The following is a 23,834-nucleotide window of genomic DNA, read 5'->3' on the forward strand; positions in this document are numbered from 1 at the left end:
CACACACACACACACACACACACACACAAACACACACACACACACACACACACACACACACACAAAGAAAAATAAGTAGATAGAATAGAAAAAATAGAAAGCTAGTTTTTGTTTGTTGTTTTTTTTTAAATAAAGAATAATTTTTTTTTTTAAAGATAAATATAGATAAAGTAGAATTAAAATAGAATAGAAAGTGTTAGAGTTAGAGGGTCAAATAAAGGTGGAACAGATGTGTTTTTAGTTGTTTCTTGAAGATGGTTAAGGACTCAGCTGCTCGGATTGATTTGGGCAGGTCATTCCACCAGGAGGGAACAGTTAATGAAAACATATCATATAACAAAACAAAACATAACATATCTTTACATTTATTTAAACAATTAAATTTTTTCATGTTCATCTATTTCTGTATATAGTACATTATTTAATTTCTGTATTTTTTCTTATATTAGTGTTATATTCCATCCCTACTGTGTTATTACTATGCATGTCTGCACTACCATGTAGACTATGTCTGCACTATGTCTGTACTTTTTTCTGCACTGGTAGCTCCTGTCGTCAAGTCAAATTCCTTGTGTTTGTAAACATACTTGGTAATAAAGCTCTTTTGATTCTGATTAAAATCTAGAGCATTAACACTGAATATTTACCTTTATGATAGCCTATCAAGTAGGCTATGAAGCTTCTTTTAGCTGTATTTGTGCATAAAATACTGAAATGCTCTTCGTACAAGATCGGAATTCATACACCAGCAAAAATATGTCAAGCTCCTCCTATAAAACAAAATGACTCTGCCCTTTCCTTACAACTCCAGAGACCAGATAAGAGCGGGATTGGACAGTGACCACAGTTTACAAACAAGAAACTAAATAAATTTGACGCGCACAAGCTTTAAATTGTTGTTAAGAAAATAGCTATATGTTTAAATATTAGCACGTTAAACATGAACTAAATTTTAGACCTAAATCTAAACATTCTAAATCTTTTTAAAGAGTATTTAAAACGAAAAAGTTTTCAGTATGTTACCGATGTAATCGAAAAATTCCATGACTTCATCTCAGTTAGGCAAAGCGCTTTGATACTGTGAATCATCAGATCCTTCTGTCCACCCTCTCATACTGGGCATCACAGGAACTCCACTTCACTGGTTTGAATCTTACCAGGTAGGTCTTTCAAGGTTGCCTGGGGAGGGGAGGTATCCAAATCACATCAACTGGTCACAGGGGTTCCTCAGGGATCAGTTGTTGGACCCCTCCTCTTCTCCATATGCACTACATCACTGGGACCCATCATACAAGCACATGGTTTCTCATAACATGCTAATGACACACAGCTCTATCTTTCATTTCAACCAGAATCACCTACAGCTCAACCTGGCGAAGACTGAGCTTCTCGTTTTCCCTGCTACTCCTACTCTAATTGGTGATTTCACCATCCAGCTAGGTTCATCAACAATTACCCCATCATGTTTGGTCAGAAATATTGAAGTAATCATTGATGATCAGCTTACCTTCAAAGACCACATTGCAAAAACCGCTCGTTCATGCAGGTTTGCTTTGTACAGCATCAGAAAGATCAGGTCCTTCCTAATGGAGCATGCTGCACAATTTCTTGTCCAGGCCCTTGTCATTTCTAGGCTGGACTACTGCAATGCTCTTCTGGCTGGATTTCCATCTTGCACAATCAAACCTCTACAAATGATTCAGAATGCAGCAGCACGCCTGGTCTTCAAAGAGCCTAAAAGGGCCCACATCACACCTCTCTTTATCTGCCTGCAGTGGCTACCGGTTGCGGCTCGCATCAAGTTCAAGACATCGATGCTTGCATATAGAACAGCCACAGGCTCAGCACCTTCCTACTTCCACTCACTCTTGAGTCTACATCCCCTCCAGAAGTCTGAGAGTGAGTGAAGCCTTGTGGAACCATCAAAGAGAGAGACACAAAATCATTTACTCTTAATCAATGATGAATGGTGCTCTGTTGTAGTATTTTTCTTGCTCCTACTAACAGGACTCACTGAAATTTAATTTAGACCTTTTTCTTAAATATAATTGTTAAATTACAGAAAAATATTGGTTAATAAATTAAAAAATAAAGTGTTTAAGCATCCCAGGTCTCCCCTACTATTACTTTCTTTTTGTATTACTGCACCTTTAAATCCTTTGTGGTTTAGAGCAGTGGTTCCCAACCCTGGTCCTGGAGGCACCCCAACACTGCACATTTTGCATGTCTCCTTTCTCTGACACACCAATTTCAGGTCTTGGAGTCTCTACTAATGAGCTGATGACCTGAATCAGGCGTGTTTGATTAAAGAGACATGCAAAACGTGCAGTGTTGGGGTGCCTCCAGGACCAGGGTTGGGAACCACTGGTTTAGCTTCAATACCACGACTGAGGTGCCCTTGAGCAAGGCACCGAACCCCCAACTGTTCCCCGGGTAGATTCCTTTTTTTTTTTTTTTTCTGGACTTTCTGGGTTAAATTACATTTTATTAATCAAAAAGCATGTCTAATTAATTCATCCAAGACATGAAAATCATGAAACTTAAACAATTTAACATCAAAAATTATTAAAAGTTTAACAAATATTACGTTTAGGGCCCTATGAAATGTTTTTATTTGTCCAACCTTATGTTTTATTGTAACCAAATTCTGTTTTAGCATGTCTAATTTGAAAGCATAAAACAAGTTTCATTTATTCTTACAATAGCCGTATGATTTTTTTGCTCAGAAATTCTGTGTTGTGTATTTACATTTTGTTTTAAGGCATAAAACATTCATTTAATCTATCTTTTAAGTAATGAAAATTAAACAAATTAAATGTTTTGGAAAATAAAGGTAATTTAATATTACAATTAAAACATTGAAGAAATACTGAATGCTTACTCCTTAAAAATAAGGTTTTAATAATTTTAGTAGTAGTAGTAGCAGTCTGTTACGTACATTAGTAATATGTGAGTAATAGCCAATGCCCTCAAGTTAAACCAAACGTTTATTTTGACGGGTTGCCGTGAATACCTTTTAGATTTCTGTGTGTGTATGATCTGAGGATAGTTTTAGTCAAATGAAACGGTCAAATGCTGATGAAGTGACTCTCAGAGCAGTTCTTGAGACGTTGTTCATGTATTTATGTCCTCATTAGTGAGACGGCAGAGGTTAATATCACCGCAAGCGTCCGGAGCGTTTCAGTACGAGTGCTACACAAAACCGCGCGTCTGCGCTATTCATTAACACAGAGACACGCAGAATTCATATTTAAATATGAATCGTTTTGCGGCTTAATATTTACAAATACTAGTAGGAGTGGGCTCACTTGTGTGTGTGTGCGTGCATCGGGTGGAACTCCACTGTGCGTGATACAGAGAGCGCGACCATAACGTAGAGACTGAAATGACATGCCGTCGTGTAAATAAAATAAATAACATAAGGCTATTTAGTTTGCATAATGAAAGAACAAGGTATAGACATGTTCTATAAGAAAGGTAACTTTAAATGACTTATGTTGTGATCTGGCGCTATAGAGAAAATATAATTAAAATTAACTTGACCTTCAAGGGGGGCGGCCGCCCCTCTAAAATAATGGCAGGGGAAACACTGCATTGTTTACCTAGATCTTCAGTCTATGATTAGCTCACCTCACCTCTTATCTGACAAGTCTTCGGGTTTGGGCTTATGGGGCTGTCACGTGATGAACGAACGACTCGGAAAACCCGAAGACTCGAACTACTCGACCCGAACTACTCGACTAATTCCAGTACAGAACCTAGAGGATGTTGCGCATGCGCGACTGAACGACTCACTCCCCGAGACGACTCGTTCTTCCCGAGTCACATTAAAGAATCGTTCAAAATGAACGAATCAACACTAGTTTAGAGTCAACGTCACTGTTGTAGAAAAAAAATCTCCACGAGATAAATGCTTTTATTGAGCTGTATTATAACTGTATGACCTTCCCACGACTTTGTCTTGGATCTAAAGACCAAAAGAAACGGACGCGTTGCGAGGTGTCTTGTTCTACAAAACGTAAGTGACGAAGCTAGTTTTCAATTAGCAGTAACTCTTTGAGTATGCAGTATGCACGCAGTAATTTATTTACTTAAGGTTTAAAAATAAGTTATTTTTCCAGTGTTTATCTTCCAGCAAAATGTTATTGAATAGCAATGAATCGAACATTGTATTTTAATTTAAATAAATGAGCTTTTTAGTGTTTATTCAGTGTTCACGGTTTATTTTCAGTGTTTATCCGCAATGACAAATGTGACGATTCGTATAACGTTACAGGCTGGTTGAAGGCTGCAGCCTCTCGAATTAGTGCTCAGCTAGTCAAATCTAAATAGGATGCGTTAAGAATGTAATGTTTGTGGTGTTTAATGCTGTTTTTAAGGACTGAATATATATTTTAAAATTTAAGTTAAAAAATCCATATTATCAAATTATTGTAACGATCAAAATACGTGCTAAGACTCTCTTGACGGTTTTAGGCTTTCTTTTATTATCGTGAGCGCTCGTCTAAAATGCTTCTGCCCCGACAAAAGCTGAAAAACTTCTGGAAATTCCTCTTACAAACATCCACGGTGGAACTGCTGACATGTGTACTGTATTACTGAATTATATATTTTTTACATCTATCAATTCCGCTATTTCCTCCATTTCTTGTCCAATATTCTTAATTACTTTTTCCATATTCCCAACTTTTTAAAAAATATTGCTTTAGTAGGGTGTTCATTGTTGTGCCCCATCAAAGATGCCCAATATACCATTTTCAGTTGTTTACGTCTTATTTCCAACGGCATTTCTCCCATTTCAACTTGCATGGAAGCTCTAGGGGAAGTTTTAAATGCCCCACAACATATTCTCAAAGCCTGCGTCTGTACTGCATCTACTTTTTTTAGTAGAGACTTACTCGCCGACCCATAAACCATACTACCATAATCTATTGCTGATCGGATGATAGCCATATAAATATTCCTGAGAGAACTTCTACTTGCACCCCAATCACTACCTGCTAGACATCGCATAACATTCAGCGCCTTTTTGCACTTAGTCAGCAGTTTTTCTACATGTGTATTAAAAGTCAATCTTGAGTCCAACCACACTCCAAGAAATTTTACCACTGATACCTGTTCCAGAAGCTGTCCATATAATGACAAATTAATATTAATATTTCTCTTTTTTGTAAAACAAATGATTTGTGTTTTGGCTACTGATATTCGAAAACCCCATTTCAGTGCCCACTCTTCAACTTTATTTATTGCAGCCTTCAGCTCCTCCGTCCTCCCTCAGCCCTCTTAAGCGGGATTCTTCTTCTTTTTCTTCTTCTTCTTTAGGGTTTAACGGCGGCTTGCATCCGTTGCATTACCGCCACCTTCCGGATTACTCTCCTACACTGTTTTGTTTTTCTTCTTTTTTTTATTGCTTAATGTACATAAGACGGGGAACAACCAACAATGCAAGACACTTCCATTGAGACAAACACAGAGTTTACATTAAAGAAGAAGAAGAGAAAAAAAAAAATATATATATATAAATAAACAAACACAAGGAGCAAGGATGAAAACAAAGATGTAGTCGATGTAGACATGATAAAGAAAAATATACTAAAGTAATAAATAATTTGACAAAGAGAAGCATAACTTTTCAGATTTTTTATTATGTTTTTTGAAGCTTTGAAACATTTTAGCAAACTCAAATAAAAATATATTGAAGGAGGGTTTACTTTTTTTCCATTTACAAGTATGGATATGATATTTACCCATCAACAAAACACTTAAAAAAGAGGACATCTTGTTGGGTTATAAGAGGAATTGTCTCCATTTTTACTGACAACCAGCTATGTATATCGAACCAAAATTTAGAAGAAGCCTCACAGTAAAAGAAAAGGTGATCAAGTGTTTCAGGAAATGAAGAACAGAAACTTTATTCTGTATTTATTTATACACTGTTATTCCAGATTATTTCTTCCATTTTATCTTTCTGTCATATTCTCCTCATCAGGCCCGTTCTAATTAAGAAATTACAAATACTTCTGCCTTGCCCATTCGTACCACATTGCAGTATATCTCTTATACTTGTCCCTGACAACCCACCTCTTCTTAATTATTCTATCATATTTCTCCTTTGCTCTCCATATCTTCTGCAACATAAAAGTACTATGGTTTCTAATACCTGGCAGTACTCGCAAAAACCAGTAGGATGCTTCCCTATGATATATATAACGTACGGTTCAGATTACTATGTCCTATTCTTAATCTCGTCATCGCTATTTCTTCTCTCCTAGTTCCTCCCCAATTCTTCACAGAAACAACTTTATTTTGAATGGTATATAAATGTCTTCCTTTAGCTTCCCTATCTCAGTGACATTGCCATTCTCTCATGGCTTCTTTCCAGACTATACTTTTTCCTTCAGATTTTGTCTCGTTCTTCAGAAGAACTTCCACCTCTTAAAAGGCCCCATTCAAAAAGAACACAGGAACAGAACATGCATGCACTTAAATCACACCTGAACAGAACATAATACACTTTTCAGACTTGCTACATTATTATTATTTTCTTTTTCTTTTGGCACAGATGCAAAAAGCCAAAGTTAGAAAAGTCAGCACAGATACCCTCACTTCTAATTTACCTGAAGAACGAAGAGAACAGCTCTGTGGCTTACTGGGGAATGTGGAACTGGCTCTTCTCTACAAAGCTTCAGTTCATGGATATCAAGCTTCTGTCTTCCACCAGCAATGTGACCGTCAGGGTCCCACTTTACTTGTAGCCTACAACAATTCAGGCTACATCTTTGGTGGATACACTAGTGTAGATTATGCTCGAAGTGGCCGGGAAATTACAGATGAGGAAGCTTTCCTGTTCAGTTTTACAAGTGGAACCTCAAGCTACATCAAAGTTAACAGTGGATATAACGCACGTTATGATGATGATAAATGGCCCAACTTTGGACAGCAGCTGTACTTTTGCTACAACAACCAGCCAGCTGTGAATTATCAACGAGGGAATGCATTCAACATTAATACCTCATCAATGTATGGCAATGACACTCAGCTGAGTGAATGTGAGGTGTATAAAGTGGAACAGGGTAAGTCAATCCTCAGCTTCATTACCTCTTCATGTATTTTACACAAAAAAAAGTTTCTTTAAAATAATTAACTTATTTAGTGTCATTAAAATGTTCTGTCTTTATTTGACAATTCCCAGAGCCTGAAGTCAGCGTTGAGGAGAAACCATGGAGGAATGTTCTATGTACACCGGAGTATGTTTCTAGTTTATCTCTCTTTTGCTAAGTCCCTGTGCTAATCTGAAATAATAAAACTGATCTGTGTTGTAGACGAAGAGCAGAGCTCATGGAAATGATCAGGAACCATAAACCCCTGATGACGTCTGTGAATCGGGTCAGAATCCTAATGATCGGTCCTGTAGGTGCTGGAAAATCCAGTTTCTTCAACTCCATCAACTCTATCTTCACTGGTCATGTGACTAGTAAAGCCATGTCAGGATCTGCAGGCACTAGCCTAACTGTGCAGGTACAGATTAGGCAGAACTTCAGGACTTGCTTCAGTTTGTAATATAAAACAATTGTTCCACAAAGAATCTTCTTGGTTGGTAGTTTCGCACATATCCAATGAATGACGGTCGTGAGGGAAAGCCGTTGCCATTTGTGTTGTGTGACACCATGGGACTCGAGGAGCAATCAGGTGCAGGACTGGATATTGAGGACATCAGCAGCATTCTTCAAGGTCACGTACCAGACCGCTATAAAGTAAGTGCATAGGTTCATGTTTTTGGCTTGCAAATGTATATTTATCAATAACATTTATTTTTAATTTAAATTATTCTCAATCCAGTTCAACCCCATGGCACCGTTTCAACCTGATGAGCAAAAGGCCTCCAGACCTGCATCTCTTCAGGAGAAGATCCACTGTGTGGTGTATGTGATAGACGCCACCAAAATCTCCCTCATGTCTGACAAACTACAGGAAAAACTTGCTTCCATACGCAGAAAAGTGAACTCACTGGGTGAGTGAACATAGTTACACCAATCTTGTGACTAATACAAAGTAGGTTGTACATAGAGCTACATGTGACGCACCTTAAAACGTACCTCAACAATTTCAGGCATCGCTCAGATCGTCTTGATGACAAAAGTAGATGAAGCATGTCCTCGAGTGGAGGAAAATCTTCAAAGTCTTTATGTCAGTTCCTACATCAAGTCGAAGGTGAGACGCGGTCACATGATCAGATGGTCTGTTGCTACAGGACTCGGAGTGAGTGAGGTGTTGTTTTGTGTCTGCAGGTGCAGGAGGTGAGCTCTCGGTTGGGTGTGCCGGTGTCTTGTGTGTTACCGGTGAAGAACTACAGTCAGGAGCTGGAGCTGGAGCTCAACTGTGACGTCCTGCTGCTCACCGCTCTACAGCAGATGCTTCGCTTTGCAGATGACTATTTTGATGATATACGTCCTGTTGAGGGCAACCCTAAATAATTTTTTTGGGGCTCCTGTGACTTTAAGCTCTGTAAAAGGACTAATAAAGTTTGACTATTTTGTACATTTGTTTTGGCAATAATGTAAACTCAGTGGAAATATAATCAAAATTTGCTAAACATAAAATAACAAATGAAGATCTGCTACCCACCTTAATTTTAACATAAAAGTGGGCGTGATTTATAAATTGATTGTGTGGTGATAAGTGTGATCCGCTTCCAGTTATTTTAGCTGTACAATAATAGCCCGCATATATCACAATAGTTCTCTATGCATCAAAGTTAACAGTGGATGATGCTGGAGGGCCCAACTTTGGCCTACAGTTGTGCTTCTGCTACAACAACCAACCACTTGTGCAAAATGTACATCAGTATAATGCATTCAATTTTATTGCTGCAACACTATATAAGAATTACACTCGGCTGAGTGATTGTTAGTTGTACAATGTGGAGCAAAGTCATTCATTAGAAAAATATAGTTATGTACAATAAAAATGCTATAAACTTCAGCTCCTTTCAATAATTACTAATTTAATGTCAACTGTTTACATTACTCATGCAGTTGCTGTTGTATTTGTTTGTTACATTCCTGTGCCATGATTAGTATTAAAGTCACTAGAATGAACTAACTAGGCATTAAAAAGCACTTATAAAAAAAAACAATGACAATTTTTGATTCTGTGCCTCAAGTTTCTTTCAAAACTGCAAGATTAAGATAAAAATTAACAATTTATTAAACACATTTCTATGACTAAACAATTATCTTTATTACTTTTACATAGAAAATATATTTAATAACCTAATTTAAAACTCCTAAATCATTAAAAAAAATTGTGACACAAGAAAAGCACATTCTTTGGAACTACCGAGTAATAGCATTTAAAGTCATGTCGTTGTTTATTTGCCTGAATGCCAGAATCGTATATTTTTATAGGCTACTTACTAACTTTACAGAATCACATGAGCTGGAAAAAGGGTGCTGAAATGGCGCCGCACATGTAGAACCGTCGACACACGGTTTATTTGCAGATGCAGGAGACTGCTGGAGTGTAGTCTGTCATTGTTTCACGCTACCAAAGTAAGCTTCTTAAACGATATAGATGTGGTATTAAATATTTTATAATGCAAATATGATACATTTAGAAAGCAGAAGCAAACAATTTAATCTTAATATTATCGATTTCAAACGAGGAAGCAACGTGTGAGATAAAGCTTTAACGTTACATTTTAACAAACGGTTATTGCGTTACAGTGATGAAAAACCAAAAAGAACACAATTCAGTACTTTATTTTATTCATTATTATTTGTTACTTGGCACTTTTCAGTTTCATCTCCGGCTAAACGGACTATAAGAATATAAATACTGACATTATTTTAAACTAAAATAATATTTTACAGTAGGGGAAGCACGGGGTAAATTAAGCCAGTGGGTAAGTTGAAGTTTACGTTCGCCTGACGTGATGCATTTTTGGAACCACTCCTAATTTCTGCCTGACTGTGAAAAGCAGAAACACATGGGAGGAGTAGAAGGCATCCATTTATATTTTTGGCTTGTCAAAGTAACATTTTAGGACAATGTGGCCTGCAGGTTTCACAGACAGGGCTTAGACTAAGCCAGGATTAGGCCATAGTCCAATTTGGACATTGAAGTAATTTTTATTAACATGCCTTGTTGACTCATCTCATCACCTCATCTTGACTGAGACTAAACAAAGGCACTGATATATTTTAAGATCAGTCAGTGCAAGTTTCTTTCAGTTGAAACATTTTAGTCTGGGACTAGGCCTTCTTAACATTTGCAAAGTTAACAGTGGATGATGCTGGAGGGCCCAACTTTGGCCTACAGTTGTGCTTCTGCTACAACAACCAACCACTTGTGCAAAATGTACATCAGTATAATGCATTCAATTTTATTGCTGCAACACTATATAAGAATTACACTCGGCTGAGTGATTGTTAGTTGTACAATGTGGAGCAAAGTCATTCATTAGAAAAATATAGTTATGTACAATAAAAATGCTATAAACTTCAGCTCCTTTCAATAATTACTAATTTAATGTCAACTGTTTACATTACTCATGCAGTTGCTGTTGTATTTGTTTGTTACATTCCTGTGCCATGATTAGTATTAAAGTCACTAGAATGAACTAACTAGGCATTAAAAAGCACTTATAAAAAAAAACAATGACAATTTTTGATTCTGTGCCTCAAGTTTCTTTCAAAACTGCAAGATTAAGATAAAAATTAACAATTTATTAAACACATTTCTATGACTAAACAATTATCTTTATTACTTTTACATAGAAAATATATTTAATAACCTAATTTAAAACTCCTAAATCATTAAAAAAAATTGTGACACAAGAAAAGCACATTCTTTGGAACTACCGAGTAATAGCATTTAAAGTCATGTCGTTGTTTATTTGCCTGAATGCCAGAATCGTATATTTTTATAGGCTACTTACTAACTTTACAGAATCACATGAGCTGGAAAAAGGGTGCTGAAATGGCGCCGCACATGTAGAACCGTCGACACACGGTTTATTTGCAGATGCAGGAGACTGCTGGAGTGTAGTCTGTCATTGTTTCACGCTACCAAAGTAAGCTTCTTAAACGATATAGATGTGGTATTAAATATTTTATAATGCAAATATGATACATTTAGAAAGCAGAAGCAAACAATTTAATCTTAATATTATCGATTTCAAACGAGGAAGCAACGTGTGAGATAAAGCTTTAACGTTACATTTTAACAAACGGTTATTGCGTTACAGTGATGAAAAACCAAAAAGAACACAATTCAGTACTTTATTTTATTCATTATTATTTGTTACTTGGCACTTTTCAGTTTCATCTCCGGCTAAACGGACTATAAGAATATAAATACTGACATTATTTTAAACTAAAATAATATTTTACAGTAGGGGAAGCACGGGGTAAATTAAGCCAGTGGGTAAGTTGAAGTTTACGTTCGCCTGACGTGATGCATTTTTGGAACCACTCCTAATTTCTGCCTGACTGTGAAAAGCAGAAACACATGGGAGGAGTAGAAGGCATCCATTTATATTTTTGGCTTGTCAAAGTAACATTTTAGGACAATGTGGCCTGCAGGTTTCACAGACAGGGCTTAGACTAAGCCAGGATTAGGCCATAGTCCAATTTGGACATTGAAGTAATTTTTATTAACATGCCTTGTTGACTCATCTCATCACCTCATCTTGACTGAGACTAAACAAAGGCACTGATATATTTTAAGATCAGTCAGTGCAAGTTTCTTTCAGTTGAAACATTTTAGTCTGGGACTAGGCCTTCTTAACATTTGTCTGAATTGGTGCTTGCTAGTTTTTTCAAAATGGCATGGGGCAAAGTGAGCCAAATGCTGTGGGGTGAAAAGCAGAAACACATGGGAGGAGTAGAAGGCATCCATTTATATTTTTGGCTTGTCAAAGTAACATTTTAGGACAATGTGGCCTGCAGGTTTCACAGACAGGGCTTAGACTAAGCCAGGATTAGGCCATAGTCCAATTTGGACATTGAAGTAATTTTTATTAACATGCCTTGTTGACTCATCTCATCACCTCATCTTGACTGAGACTAAACAAAGGCACTGATATATTTTAAGATCAGTCAGTGCAAGTTTCTTTCAGTTGAAACATTTTAGTCTGGGACTAGGCCTTCTTAATATTTGTCTGAATTGGTGCTTGCTAGTTTTTTCAAAATGGCATGGGGCAAAGTGAGCCAAATACTGTGGGGTAAATTGAGCCAGCATTTTACCTTACCCCACCATAAGGCTCTGAAGTATAAACACTCCAAAGAGAAAGGAAAACTTGAAATCGCATCATATGACCCATTTAATGTGATATTACGCAACTGGTTTAGTTTATCATATACATATTATTTTAAGTTTATTTGATAAGGTCAGTGTAAAAGTACACCAAATCCTTCTCTGATAAGAAGCAGAAGATGCTTTTCATCACATTATAATCATATATCTTTCCACCTGTAGTCCCTAATGGCCTGTTCGACGACATTGCAGAAAAGCTGCCATGCCAATAATCTAATCTCAAACAATTAAAGACTGAAATTTAAACTTTATTTGGTTGGTTTTATGTTTTTAAAGTTAGCTTTAAGAAAAGAAATATGAAATTTAAAATATGAAATTTGTTTTTAAAAGAGGTAAATTATCTTTAAAATTTCACTTGGGTTTGAATTAGATTCAGTCAGATGGACAGATTACACACATATGGTGCATTTTAGGTCAATTTACCCCTAACCTGGGGCAAATTGAGCCACGGGAACACTTTTTTAATAAGAAGCCATATTTTTAGAACCCTTTTTCATAGATACATTCTGGTAATTTAAAATGATAGGAAACATCCTGAAATTACCTTATACTTTCATTGTACTTCTGCCTCATTTTCCCTTATCTTGAGGACCACAGATGTCTCATCTTACCCCACTCTCCTCTATTTATTAATCTTTTATTTTCATTTATTAATAAGACATTCAGGATTTTTAAAAAGGATGTTATTTCTTTATATTATTGTCTTATGTAATACATGTCTTTTTGTCTTTTTTGTTAAAGATGAATAAAAAAACATTGGGAAAGCTCAGCATGGATTCACTCAATTCTACATTAACAGAAGAGGAAAGAAACCAGCTCTGTGGCTTACTGGGGAATGTGGAACTGGCTCTTCTCTACAAAGCTTCAGTTCATGGATATCAAGCTTCAGCCTTCCACCAGCGATGTGACCGTCAGGGTCCCACTTTACTTGTAGCCTACAACCATTCAGACTACGTCTTTGGTGGATACACTAGTGTAGATTATGCTCAAAGCGGGCAGTATATTACTGATAAAGAGGCTTTCCTGTTCAGTGTTCAAGATGAAGTGCCGCTCTGCATCAAAGTTAACAGTGGATCTCATGCACGTCTTGATGACGCTGGAGGGCCCAACTTTGGTCAACAGCTGTACTTTTGCTACAACAACCAACCAGTTATTTATAATCAAGGAGGGAATGCATTCAGTTTTGATTCTGATGCACTGTATGGGGACATCACTGAGCTGATTGAATGTGAGGTGTACAAAGTCAAACACAGTAAGTCAATTGTCAGAAAAATGTTTATCACTCACTGTATGTTTTACACACATGCAGTAATTTTGAGTCTCTTAACCCTGTAAAGTGTAACATATGAAATAATAGAAAAACTATCTAGAAAACGTTTTGCAAATGTTTATATAGAGAGAGAGATAACAAGGAATCTATCTATCTATATCTATATCTATATATATATACCACAACGTGAATGGTGAGGTTTTTGTAATTATACTTCTTCCAAAAAGTATAAAATATGTATCAGACAACAAAAGCATGTAGTAGATTGTGTAGTCCTGCTCGCTTCTTGATAGTTTTGGGGGCCTTAGAAATTTTAATATCAAAATATGATACAGTAGGTCTTATAGAGTTAAAATGTAATGTTGTTAACATTACTGAAATTATGTTCTATAATAATCTTTATTCAATATTTCCCAGTCCTTCAGGTCATGGAGAAACCATGGAGGAATGTTCTGTGGACAGCTGAGTATGTTTCCACTAAATGTTCTTATCAAAGTGTTGCAGATTTTATGCAATAATCTGCTAAATTAAAGTTGTGATTCATTTTGTAGTCAAAGAGCAGAGCTCATGGAAAAGATCAGGAATCAGAAACCCCTGGTGATGTCTGTCAGCCGATTTCGAATCCTAATGATCGGTCCTGTAGGTGTTGGAAAATCCAGTTTCTTCAACTCCATCAACTCCATCTTCATGGGTCGAATGACTAGCAAAGCCATGTCAGGATCTGCAGGCACTAGTCTCACCACACAGGTAGAGATTTAACAGCTTTCATAGTGTTTCCTCTAAGAGTTTAAGCAACGTCTCTTGAGGACTTCAGATCTTGATGTGATTCTCTTCTTGGTTGGTAGTTTCGCACATATCCAGTGAAAGACGGTCGTGGAGGAAAGCCGTTGCCATTTGTGTTGTGTGACACCATGGGACTCGAGGAGCAATCAGGTGCAGGACTTGATATTGAGGACATCAGCAGCATTCTTCAAGGTCACATATCAGACCGCTATAAAGTAAGCTACTTAGGGTACATCTACATAAATACATTTGAAAATGGCTTTTCTGTTTAAAAACACAAGGGTTTCTTATTCACACTGAAACAGAAAATGTTAAAATCATCTTATTGTGCATGTGTAAAACATAATAAAAGCTCACTGAGATGATACTGAGATTCCAGACATACAGTAACTTTAATACAATTTGCTATTCTTCTGACTAGGGTTGTCAAAATGACTGAAAAACTAAATTCGAATTTTCTACTTAAATGTTATCAAAATTCGAATTTTCTACTTAAATGTTATCAAAATTCGAATTATATTCAAATCTAAAAGGCATCATTTCAGTTAGGGGGGAAAAAAGCTTTTGGCTTCTCTCCTGAGGCCACAAGAGGGCGCATTGAGCAAAATATTATGCACGTTTCTTCAAAGCATAATAAAATAACACAACTATCTTTGAAAAAAAGTGCATAATGTTTAAAAAAAATATATAATTAATAAAGTTGCTTAAACAATTAGAAAAAAAACAGCACCATGCATGTATGTATAGTTTAATACAAAGGACCGAAAACCAATCACAAAGAGTAGGCTACTTCTTCATTTAAAAACATGAGATACAGTGGGATGAGGGAAAACCGCCATAAAGTCTTGAGACATGTTTTTTTAAAAGTTGAACTTACATTAATTTTACATGGCTTTCTAAACATGCCGCTCTCTGTGAGACGCGAGTGCAACGCTGATAGATGTCCCTCTAGAAAAATTCAAAGAGTAGGCTACTTCTTCATTTAAAAATATGAGATACAGTGGGATGAGGGAAAACCGCCATAAAGTCTTGAGACATGTTTTTTTAAAAGTTGAACTTACATTAATTTTACATGGCTTTCTAAACATGCCGCTCTCTGTGAGACGCGAGTGCAATGCTGATAGATGTCCCTCTAGAAAAATGTGATAAATATGTGTTCTGTGTGAACGGCTTGGTTTCAATTTCGCCATAAACAACATCTTCTCCACACTGATGCTCTCGTTTTCCGCAATATATTGAACGAACAACGTAGCAGCGCCGCATCTAGTGGCTTCAACTGGATAGGCTAACAAAAACATTAAATTGCAATCAATGACACATACATCGTCATCGCATCTCGTGTGCCACTGATAAGGCTGCCTGGCGGCTGACGCAGACCTTAAATTCCAATGCAACGTTTTTGCATTCGAATGTGGATTTTTTTTTTATTCAACGAATATTCGAAATTCGAATTTTTTCTTCTGACACGATAATTTTACTAGCAAAATATCTCACCACTTACTGGTGAGTTTAGATTACACTACTGGACTAAAAGGCCCTGATGTTTTGCTACAGGACAGCAATTGCAAATACGTTTTCAATCATCTTTGCAGGAATGTGATATGAAGATTGTACAGTAACATTTATCTTTAGCAACACTGTGAAAGTGAATAGCACATAGCAGGCACAAACATCAATATCTATTGGCACAATATGCATCACATGACTAAACATGCATCATCATTTTCAAATACCTCTGTTTTCACAGTCCACATTACAACAAGAAAACATCGTTCCAAAATGTATAGAAAATGATGTGGTTTTACATGTATCCAGATTAATGTAGATATCGCCTTATACATATGCTTATGACCAAGATTTAGATTCAAGTTTTTCAATGCACTTTACATTAAAATATCCTGATTCAGTTCAACCCCATGGCACCGTTTCAACCTGATGAGCAAAAGGCCTCCAGACCTGCATCTCTTCAGGAGAAGATCCACTGTGTGGTGTATGTGATAGACGCCACCAAAATCTCCCTCATGTCTGACAAACTACAGGAAAAACTTGCTTCCATACGCAAAAAAGTGAACTCAATGGGTGAGTGAACATATTTACACCAATCTTGTGACTAATACAAAGTAGGTTGTACATAGAGCTACATGTGACGCACCTTAAAACGTACCTCAACAATTTCAGGCATCGCTCAGATCGTCTTGATGACAAAAGTAGATGAAGCATGTCCTCGAGTGGAGGAAAATCTTCAAAGTCTTTATGTCAGTTCCTACATCAAGTCGAAGGTGAGACGCGGTCACATGATCAGATGGTCTGTTGCTACAGGACTCGGAGTGAGTGAGGTGTTGTTTTGTGTCTGCAGGTGCAGGAGGTGAGCTCTCGGTTGGGTGTGCCGGTGTCTTGTGTGTTACCGGTGAAGAACTACAGTCAGGAGCTGGAGCTGGAGCTGGAGCTCAACTGTGACGTCCTGCTGCTCACCGCTCTACAGCAGATGCTTAACTTCGCAGACGACTATCTGGATGATGTCTGTCCCATGGAGGATTAACCCAAATAAAGTGATGTGTATTATACTGTAGATCGGGATATTTACCTCTTGATCAGCGCAATAAGACATCTTAAGTTAGAAGATTATTTTTTTCTGTTTGCCTGTTCTAGTTCTTCTACAGTCATAAAAATCCATTTAAGAAAAATGCAATTACGGTACTTACATCATTTTCATGCTTTTGTTAGTTGGTTGTTTGTTTATGGTGTTCCATGATCAGGTTTATAGGTTATAGTAATATTAGAATGATGTGTTAGGACTGCGAATTAATAGAAAAATAAAACATGGAGAATTCAATATGCATAAGCATTATTTAAAAAAAAAAAAAAAAAACTTATTTTGCTGAATGGACTTTTTTTTTCTAAGTGTGAAAGTTTCTTTCAAAACTGGAAGATTAAAATTAAAAATTAACAATTGATTATACACATTTCTAAGACTACACTTTTTTAAATAACAAAACAATGTATAAATAGGCCATGACATTGCTTATTTATTTTTACACTTTACAGAAACCCATCATAGAACGAAATAATTAAGCTGGAAAAAAAATACATTGACAAATGTAGTAAATACTGTAACTGTAATCCTATTACTTTCTCACTGGCTGCCGCCGAAATTTTGGCAGCTGACTTGATTCATCGCTGGCTTATTAGGCAGTGTTTGAGACAGGAAGTGAAGCAAAAATTGGATTTAGATTTGCCTTAATCTTTTTCAGATTTCGGACGCAGCTACTAGGTGGCCACGGTCCACCTTCCTTACAGACGAGACGGGGGCATTCATTATTAGTGATGGGAAGTTCGGATCATTTTACCGACTCGGACCTTTGAGTCTCGTTCAGCAAAATGAACGAATCTTTTTTCGAGTTATTTCGTTCATTTTAACAAAATATAATTAAAATGTTACGTGTTACTTCCCTAACATGTCTACTACTTACATAAACGTTGCTCACACTACACACAATACAAAACTTTAAAGCTATAAGAAACACAAAATATTAATTCATTGTTTACCTAGGTCTTCAGTCTATGATTAGCTCACCTCACCTCTTATCTGACAAGTCTTCGGGTTTGGGCTTATGGGGCTGTCACGTGATGAACGATCGACTCGGAAAACCCGAAGACTCGAACTACTCGACCCGAACTACTCGACTAAATCCAGTACAGAACCTAGAGGATGTTGCGCATGCGCGACTGAACGAATCACTCCCCGAGACGACTCGTTCTTCCCGAGTCACATTAAAGAATCGTTCAAAACGAACGAATCGTTCAAGAACGACCCAACACTATTCATTATTTCTTTGACAGAGAAACGGGATTGTGAAAGGTAAGATACAGAGTCGACATAAATATTACAGAAATATAAAAGTATTTCTTTTTTTTTTAACGTAGGCCTAAGTGGTTGACCATCATGTAAGAACGTGTTTAAGTTACACGCAATGCTATCAATTTCAAACGTCAAACTTCTTTCATCGCTCACTGGGTGACTTTAACCTAATTAGCCGTTTTGCACAAATAAATTAACTTTGAAATAATAACGTATATTTTACAATATGAGATGGCAAACTCATACCAGTCATATGTGGCCTAATAAAAGCTGTTTTATATATATATTTGCATCGAGCGGGCCGCCTCGCGCGCACCGCCATGTTGATATCACTCTTTACTATATGCTTCTTATAACTTGTTATTTGACACTTTTTTATGCAATACATTTAGCATGGTTAACTGAGCCAAGAGCATTTTACGATGGCATCGGGAAGTGAAAACGTAATGATTTCCATATTCACACCGGTGTCGGCACAATGTAATAAATAATTTGATTTTTATCATTTAAAGATGTATCAGTCTTTTGGATTGGGATCGCAAGTGTCCATGGTTGCTCCCATCACTTGCAAATTACCAGACGAGAAAAGTAAGCGGCTCCGTGCTTTGCTGGGGAATGTGAAACTGTCTCTTCTCTACAAAGCTTCAGTTCATGGATATCAAGCTTCTGTCTTCCACCAGCGATGTGACCGTCAGGGTCCCACTTTACTTGTAGCCTACAACCATCAGTCTTTTGGATTGGGATCGCAAGTGTCCATGGTTGCTCCCATCACTTGCAAATTACCAGACGAGAAAAGTAAGCGGCTCCGTGCTTTGCTGGGGAATGTGAAACTGTCTCTTCTCTACAAAGCTTCAGTTCATGGATATCAAGCTTCTGTCTTCCACCAGCGATGTGACCGTCAGGGTCCCACTTTACTTGTAGCCTACAACCGATCAGGCTACATCTTTGGTGGATACACTAGTGTAGATTATGCTCGAAGTGGGCAGCATATTATAGATAGGGAAGCTTTCCTGTTCAGCTTTCAAGGCAAGATCCCTGTGTGCATCAAAGTTAACAGTGGACATTATGCACGTCTCGATGACGCTGGAGGGCCCAACTTTGGTCAACAGCTGTACTTTTGCTACAAGAACCAGCCAGTTGTGTTAAATCACAGAGGGAATGCATTCAGTGTTAATACGGCAACAATGTATGGGAACGATACTCAGCTGACTGAATGTGAGGTGTACAAAGTGAAGCAGAGTAAGTCAAGTCTTCAGAAAAGGATTCACGTGATTATATAATCTAATATATGTTGTATTCATATTCATTTTGATTGCCAGTCCCTCAGAGCAGTGCCATAAACAAGCAATGGAGGAATGTTCTGTGGACAGCCAAGTATGTTTCAACTTAAATAGTGTTTTCCTAGTCCACTATTGCTGATTTCATAGGATGGTCTCACACAATTGTTGTGCTCTGTCGTAGTCGAAGAGCACAGCTCATGGGATTGATCAGGAACTATAAACCCCTGATGACGTCTGTGAGTCGGGTCAGAATCCTAATGATCGGTCCTGTAGGTGCTGGAAAATCCAGTTTCTTCAACTCCATCAACTCCATCTTCATGGGCCGCATTACCAGCAAAGCCATGTCAGGATCTGCAGGCACTAGTCTCACCACACAGGTAGAGATTTAAAAGGACAACACCGTTTTTCTCTGGGATGTCAAGACCTGTCTTTGTTTGTAACAATTATTCTTTTAGTTTCGCACATACCCAGTTGTTGACCATCATGAGGGAAGGCCGTTGCCATTTGTGTTGTGTGACACCATGGGACTCGAGGAGCAATCAGGTGCAGGACTTGATATTGAGGACATCAGCAGCATTCTTCAAGGTCACATATCAGACCGCTATAAAGTAAGAGCATTAAGATGGTTCACGTATCTCCAAAATGGCTTGGAGTATGATGATTAGTTTGATGAATAGCTGTTCTTCTTGACATTTCTCTAAATTTAAGTTCAACCCCATTGCACCGTTTCAACACAATGAGCGAAAGGCCTCCAGACCTGCATCTCTTCAGGAGAAGATCCACTGTGTGGTGTATGTGATAGACTCCACCAGAATCTCCCTCATGTCTGACAAACTAGAGGAAAAACTTGCTTCCATACGCCGAAGAGTAAACTTGCTAAGTAAACTAACATTATACTACAACTGATCTATAATCTGAGAAATAACATTTCAATTTGTAAGTTGCTTTGGATAAAGCTATCTGCTAAAAGAATGTAAAATGTTGCGTATTGGTATACAATCTGGTAGGCATTCCTCAGATTGTCTTGATGACAAAAGTAGATGAAGCATGTCCTCGAGTGGAGGAAAATCTTCAAAGTCTTTATGTCAGTTCCTACATCAAGTTGAAGGTGAGACGCGGTCACATGATCAGATGGTCTGTTGCTACAGGACTCGGAGTGAGTGAGGTGTTGTTTTGTGTCTGCAGGTGCAGGAGGTGAGCTCTCGGTTGGGTGTGCCGGTGTCTTGTGTGTTACCGGTGAAGAACTACAGTCAGGAGCTGGAGCTGGAGCTCAACTGTGACGTCCTGCTGCTCACCGCTCTACAGCACATGCTCAACTTCGCAGATGACTATCTGGATGATGCTGGTCGAGTGGAGTACGACTTCCTATAAATCACTGCTGGTGGAAAATTTTCTTTTGAGGCTCTTAACACTAATGTTTTTTGTTTGAGTGCTAATGCATGATTGCATGATGCTCTATTGTAGTATATTTCTTTGCTTCTATATGCTAAAAAGTTTGGACATTTTGTAAAATATAATTGTTAAATTACAGAAAGATATGAGTTATTAAATTGAGCATATGTTAAAGCAAAACATGTTACAGCCATCCCTGGTCTCCTATTCCTTTATGTGTACAAATTTTTTTATGTGGCTAAAAATTACTGGATGTGCCTTTTGAATACATTGTGGTTCAATGTTACTGTTGTAAACAAAACAAGGGTTAAGGGTTTAATACTTGTTGCCTCAGCTAACAAGTCAAACAAAATATTACACTGGCTGTGACTAAAGAACTATTCGGATGGGAGTAGTTTTCCAGGAGGATAAATTTGTGTTTCACATATGTAGACTACCTTGCGGTTAGTTTCCATGCGAATCTGCCAAATCTGTTTTTCTCACAAAACCTTTTGTGTTTTTCGGCAAACTCAATGGGTCCTCTGAGAAATATAATCCCGTCGGAATGCTGGGACTGTTGATTGTATTATCCCAACTCTCCTCACGGTTTTTTTTTTTTTTGCCTACCTGGGGTCAGTTGCATAAACTTAGCTCTGACACTGTCTTAAGAATTAGTTTGACCAACTAGCAGTTAACCAAGGGGTAATCGGTCTTGTATTTTGGATTCAATTTAGACTAACCGAATTTTGACAAATTTGACCAGTCTTAAAGAAAACAAATTGACTTTTAAGACTATTATTTTATGCAACCCGAGACTCGAAACAGGTGACCTACTCGACTAAATCAAGTACAGAACCTATAGGATGTTGCGCATGCGCGACTGAACGAATCACTCCCCGAGACGACTCGTTCTTCCCGAGTCACATTAAAGAATCGTTCAAGAACGACCCATCACTAATTTCAATATGAAAATGTGTTTCACTATAATATACTGGACTGTTTTAGTGCCTAAAACACAACTGCGTACAATTAATTTCTACTTAACTGTAATTGAGATATTTGTGAATTAGATCAAGTAATACTGTGTGAATATGACAATTTTTGTATTATTCCTCACCTCCAGGTATTTTAATAAAGGGGCTCACTATAGCTTTATTGCTCATTCAGCTTCTCAAAACTCACAAATGCTTGCTCTCCAACATTGAATACTCATGGATGAGGCATGCAGATAGTGAAAAAGGCCGGAAGTCAACATAGACATAAAATTATTTTATGCATTTAAATAGTTTCATTTTCGCATATTTTCTAGTATAAGTGCACTGTGCTCAAATTGATTTGTGCATTAAATTACAAATAAAAAATACATATGCAGCTTGTGCCTTATATTGTGATCTGGAATTGCAGAATATATTTTAGTAACACATGCATTCGAGAGACGTTCTTGTGTGCTGCGTATACATGAACAGTTTGCAGCTTTAATCGCCTTTTTGGTAATTTCATGACTTAGCTGACGACAGAACTAGGTATGTATGCTCATAGTTTCTTGTGCTGGTTATTTATGATGAAGTGTATAGATCGTGCGCCACATATTTGCGTACCGTTGAAGAGTGTGCGCCGTGAGCACCGTAAAACGGCTGACGGGACAGGAAAGTGAGTTTTACTGACATAGTCTAACAACATCTCATCAGACCGCAGTTCACAGTTGTTCTACTGAAGGCCATTTGGCTGCTGTAGCTTTTCGCGCTCGTTAGACTCGCGCCTGACGCTGAGGTGAAGCTGAAGTGCGCGTCTGAAAATTCTCCCGTTTGATGTGGTCATAAAGAGATACGCGGTTCCGCATCTTAATAAATGCAATTCTTGCCAAGAAAAAAGGGACAAAGACTGGCTCCGCCCCTGTCTACATGGTAGGTTACATGAAATCGCAGGGTACTATGGCAAGCCGTTTTAGCTTAAAATATCCCCACTCGTCGTAATTGCATTTTTACTAGTAACAATTCAATTAGAGCGCTCTACTATGGCAAGCCGTTTTAGCTTAAAATATCCACAGCATTACTCGTCGTAATTGCATTTTTATGGCAAGCCGTTTTAGCTTATAATAATCCCAGTGTTACTCGTCGTAATTGCATTTTTACTAGTAACTATTCAATTAGAGAGCTCTAAAATTAAATTCTTACTAGTAACAATGCCAGTTAGAGAGCTCTCTAAATCAATTCTTACTAGTAACAAATATAATTAGAGAGCTCTCTAATTCAGTTATTACTAGTAAGAATTACAATTACAGAGCTCTCTAATTCAATTCTTACTAGTAACAATTCCAATTAAAGAGCTCTACAAATCAATTTTTACTAGTCATATGTCTCCATTGACTTCCATTCATTTATAATTACAGAGCTCTACCTCAGCTGTCTAAATCAATTTTTACTAGTAATAATTCCAATTAGAGAGCTCTCTAAATACATTTTTACTAGTAACAATTCCGATTAGAGAGCTCTCTAATTTAATTATTACTAGTAAAAATACAATTACAGAGCTCTATAATTAAATTTTTACTAGTAAAAAAACACATTAAAGATATGTTTAATTGCAGAGCTCTGTAACTGAATTAAAGAGCACTCTAATTCAGTTCTTACTAGTAACAATTGAATTAGAGAGCTCTATAAATGGAATTCTTACTAGTAAAAACTGAATTAGAGAGCTCTTTAATTGGAATTCTTACTAGTAAAAACTGAATTAGAGAGCTCTCTAATTGAATTAAAGAGCTATCTAATTCAGTTGTTACTTGTAACAATTAAATTAGAGAGCTCTCTAATTGGAATTCTTACTAGTAAGGATTGAACTGCAGAGCTCTCAAATTGAATTCTTACTAGTAAGAATGTAATTGCAGAGCTCTCCAATTCAGTTAGAGAGCTCTATAATTACATTCTTACTAGTAAGAATTCAATTTGAGAGCTCT

At 37.2% G+C, this 23,834-nt stretch overlaps 3 protein-coding genes across 3 annotated transcripts; all 3 read left to right on the forward strand.

Moving 5' to 3' along the window:
- Positions 1 to 3,875: 3,875 nt before the first annotated feature.
- On the forward strand, positions 3,876 to 9,079 carry LOC107592684 (interferon-induced protein 44-like). The gene is made up of 8 exons (XM_016282228.1): positions 3,876 to 4,018; positions 6,563 to 7,073; positions 7,193 to 7,247; positions 7,323 to 7,518; positions 7,602 to 7,754; positions 7,840 to 8,011; positions 8,111 to 8,211; positions 8,289 to 9,079. Exons 2-8 carry the CDS (start codon positions 6,563 to 6,565, stop codon positions 8,472 to 8,474), a joined length of 1,374 nt encoding a protein of 457 aa, XP_016137714.1. The 5' UTR covers positions 3,876 to 4,018; the 3' UTR covers positions 8,475 to 9,079.
- A 1,936-nt stretch (positions 9,080 to 11,015) lies between these two features.
- Positions 11,016 to 16,966, forward strand: LOC107592685 (interferon-induced protein 44-like). The gene is made up of 8 exons (XM_016282229.1): positions 11,016 to 11,074; positions 13,060 to 13,570; positions 14,006 to 14,054; positions 14,140 to 14,335; positions 14,434 to 14,586; positions 16,279 to 16,450; positions 16,550 to 16,650; positions 16,728 to 16,966. The coding sequence occupies exons 2-8, from the start codon at positions 13,060 to 13,062 to the stop codon at positions 16,908 to 16,910; spliced, it is 1,365 nt and encodes a 454-aa protein (XP_016137715.1). The 5' UTR covers positions 11,016 to 11,074; the 3' UTR covers positions 16,911 to 16,966.
- A 2,016-nt stretch (positions 16,967 to 18,982) lies between these two features.
- Positions 18,983 to 21,082, forward strand: LOC107592686 (interferon-induced protein 44-like). The gene is made up of 7 exons (XM_016282230.1): positions 18,983 to 19,469; positions 19,550 to 19,604; positions 19,692 to 19,887; positions 19,966 to 20,118; positions 20,219 to 20,390; positions 20,518 to 20,618; positions 20,696 to 21,082. The coding sequence occupies exons 1-7, from the start codon at positions 18,986 to 18,988 to the stop codon at positions 20,879 to 20,881; spliced, it is 1,347 nt and encodes a 448-aa protein (XP_016137716.1). The 5' UTR covers positions 18,983 to 18,985; the 3' UTR covers positions 20,882 to 21,082.
- Positions 21,083 to 23,834: the final 2,752 nt, after the last annotated feature.

This window comes from Sinocyclocheilus grahami, unplaced genomic scaffold, assembly GCF_001515645.1.
Source record: "Sinocyclocheilus grahami isolate Dianchi unplaced genomic scaffold, SAMN03320097.WGS_v1.1 scaffold157.1, whole genome shotgun sequence".
Classification (NCBI taxonomy): domain Eukaryota; kingdom Metazoa; phylum Chordata; class Actinopteri; order Cypriniformes; family Cyprinidae; genus Sinocyclocheilus; species Sinocyclocheilus grahami.

What these genes read in the sequence shown, in the direction of transcription:
- LOC107592684 (XM_016282228.1), top strand. Translation starts at nt 6,563, where the DNA reads ATGCAAAAAGCCAAAGTTAGAAAAGTCAGCACAGATACCCTCACTTCT. An exon ending in ACGTACCAGACCGCTATAAA is followed by an intron (nt 7,755 to 7,839) that starts GTAAGTGCATAG and finishes TTCTCAATCCAG; the next exon opens with TTCAACCCCATGGCACCGTT. An exon ending in GTTCCTACATCAAGTCGAAG is followed by an intron (nt 8,212 to 8,288) that starts GTGAGACGCGGT and finishes TTGTGTCTGCAG; the next exon opens with GTGCAGGAGGTGAGCTCTCG.
- LOC107592685 (XM_016282229.1), top strand. Translation starts at nt 13,060, where the DNA reads ATGAATAAAAAAACATTGGGAAAGCTCAGCATGGATTCACTCAATTCT. An exon ending in AATGTTCTGTGGACAGCTGA is followed by an intron (nt 14,055 to 14,139) that starts GTATGTTTCCAC and finishes TTCATTTTGTAG; the next exon opens with TCAAAGAGCAGAGCTCATGG. An exon ending in GCACTAGTCTCACCACACAG is followed by an intron (nt 14,336 to 14,433) that starts GTAGAGATTTAA and finishes CTTGGTTGGTAG; the next exon opens with TTTCGCACATATCCAGTGAA.
- LOC107592686 (XM_016282230.1), top strand. Translation starts at nt 18,986, where the DNA reads ATGGTTGCTCCCATCACTTGCAAATTACCAGACGAGAAAAGTAAGCGG. An exon ending in GGTGTACAAAGTGAAGCAGA is followed by an intron (nt 19,470 to 19,549) that starts GTAAGTCAAGTC and finishes TTTGATTGCCAG; the next exon opens with TCCCTCAGAGCAGTGCCATA. An exon ending in ACATATCAGACCGCTATAAA is followed by an intron (nt 20,119 to 20,218) that starts GTAAGAGCATTA and finishes TCTAAATTTAAG; the next exon opens with TTCAACCCCATTGCACCGTT.